The sequence below is a fragment of the Pygoscelis adeliae genome, unplaced genomic scaffold (assembly GCF_000699105.1).
Source record: "Pygoscelis adeliae isolate BGI_AS28 unplaced genomic scaffold, ASM69910v1 C10379261, whole genome shotgun sequence".
NCBI classification, from domain to species: domain Eukaryota; kingdom Metazoa; phylum Chordata; class Aves; order Sphenisciformes; family Spheniscidae; genus Pygoscelis; species Pygoscelis adeliae.
In genome coordinates, this window is record NW_008822512.1 from 1 (window position 1) to 763 (window position 763).

General features: G+C 47.8%; 1 protein-coding gene across 1 annotated transcript; it reads right to left on the reverse strand.

Moving 5' to 3' along the window:
- Positions 1 to 6: 6 nt before the first annotated feature.
- On the reverse strand, positions 7 to 694 carry LOC103919834 (pancreatic alpha-amylase-like; the record flags this gene model as incomplete). Its single annotated transcript, XM_009327456.1, has 3 exons — positions 575 to 694; positions 242 to 363; positions 7 to 132 (listed from the first exon to the last, which is right to left on the reverse strand). Coding segments are annotated over exons 1-3 (338 nt in total), but the record flags the coding sequence as incomplete, so codon positions are not given.
- Between the last annotated feature and the right edge of the window lie 69 nt (positions 695 to 763).

Consider the following 763-nt stretch of genomic DNA (forward strand, 5'->3'; position numbering starts at 1 on the left):
ACTTACCAGTCATCATTATTAAAAACGATGAAGCCTTTATTACCACGGCCAAAAGCTACTTGATTGCTGCCGTTGTCCCACCAGTTGGAGAAAGGCTGACCGTCCACCACATTACGGAAGATAACCATGTTCCTGGAAAGGCAAGGAACGGCTGTCACGGTGGCTGCAAGAGCTCTAAAGCCACGAGGAACACAAAGCAAAAGCATCTGCTTTTGCTTCTTCCTTCTCCACAGGGTCCTACTTTATTTGACGCCAGCGATGTTCACAAACCCAGCCGTTGCCACAGGTAGTGTCTGCGTTGATTGTAACAGGCTTTGTTGATCCATCCGAGTTACTCGGTGGTCCGATCCAGTCGTTGACGTCCTGCAATTAAAAAGAGAAGTTTAAAACTTCTTACTGAAAACGCAGAGAGCCTATCTGGAGAGAAAAGCCAGGCGGAGCATCAAATTTCCGCCTGCTAGAGCCAACGTGGGACAGAGAAATCACTTAACACGTTTAAGTGCGCTGGACTGCTTCTCTGGCCCTGTTCTGATCCTCACTCACCACGAACGCCTCTTCAGCATGACACGCTTACCCGTCCATTTACAAAAGATCTTGGCCAGCGAAAACTTGACATCACACGCGTGAACCCATACGGATGAGCAAGCATGAAACCAACTGCCATTTTATAAAGCCTGTTCGTTAGAGAAAGAAGTAATGAGACGTGGAAAGACAAACCCTGCCAGGGAACCGACAGGCAAACAAGCAAAAGGAAGAAGCATCA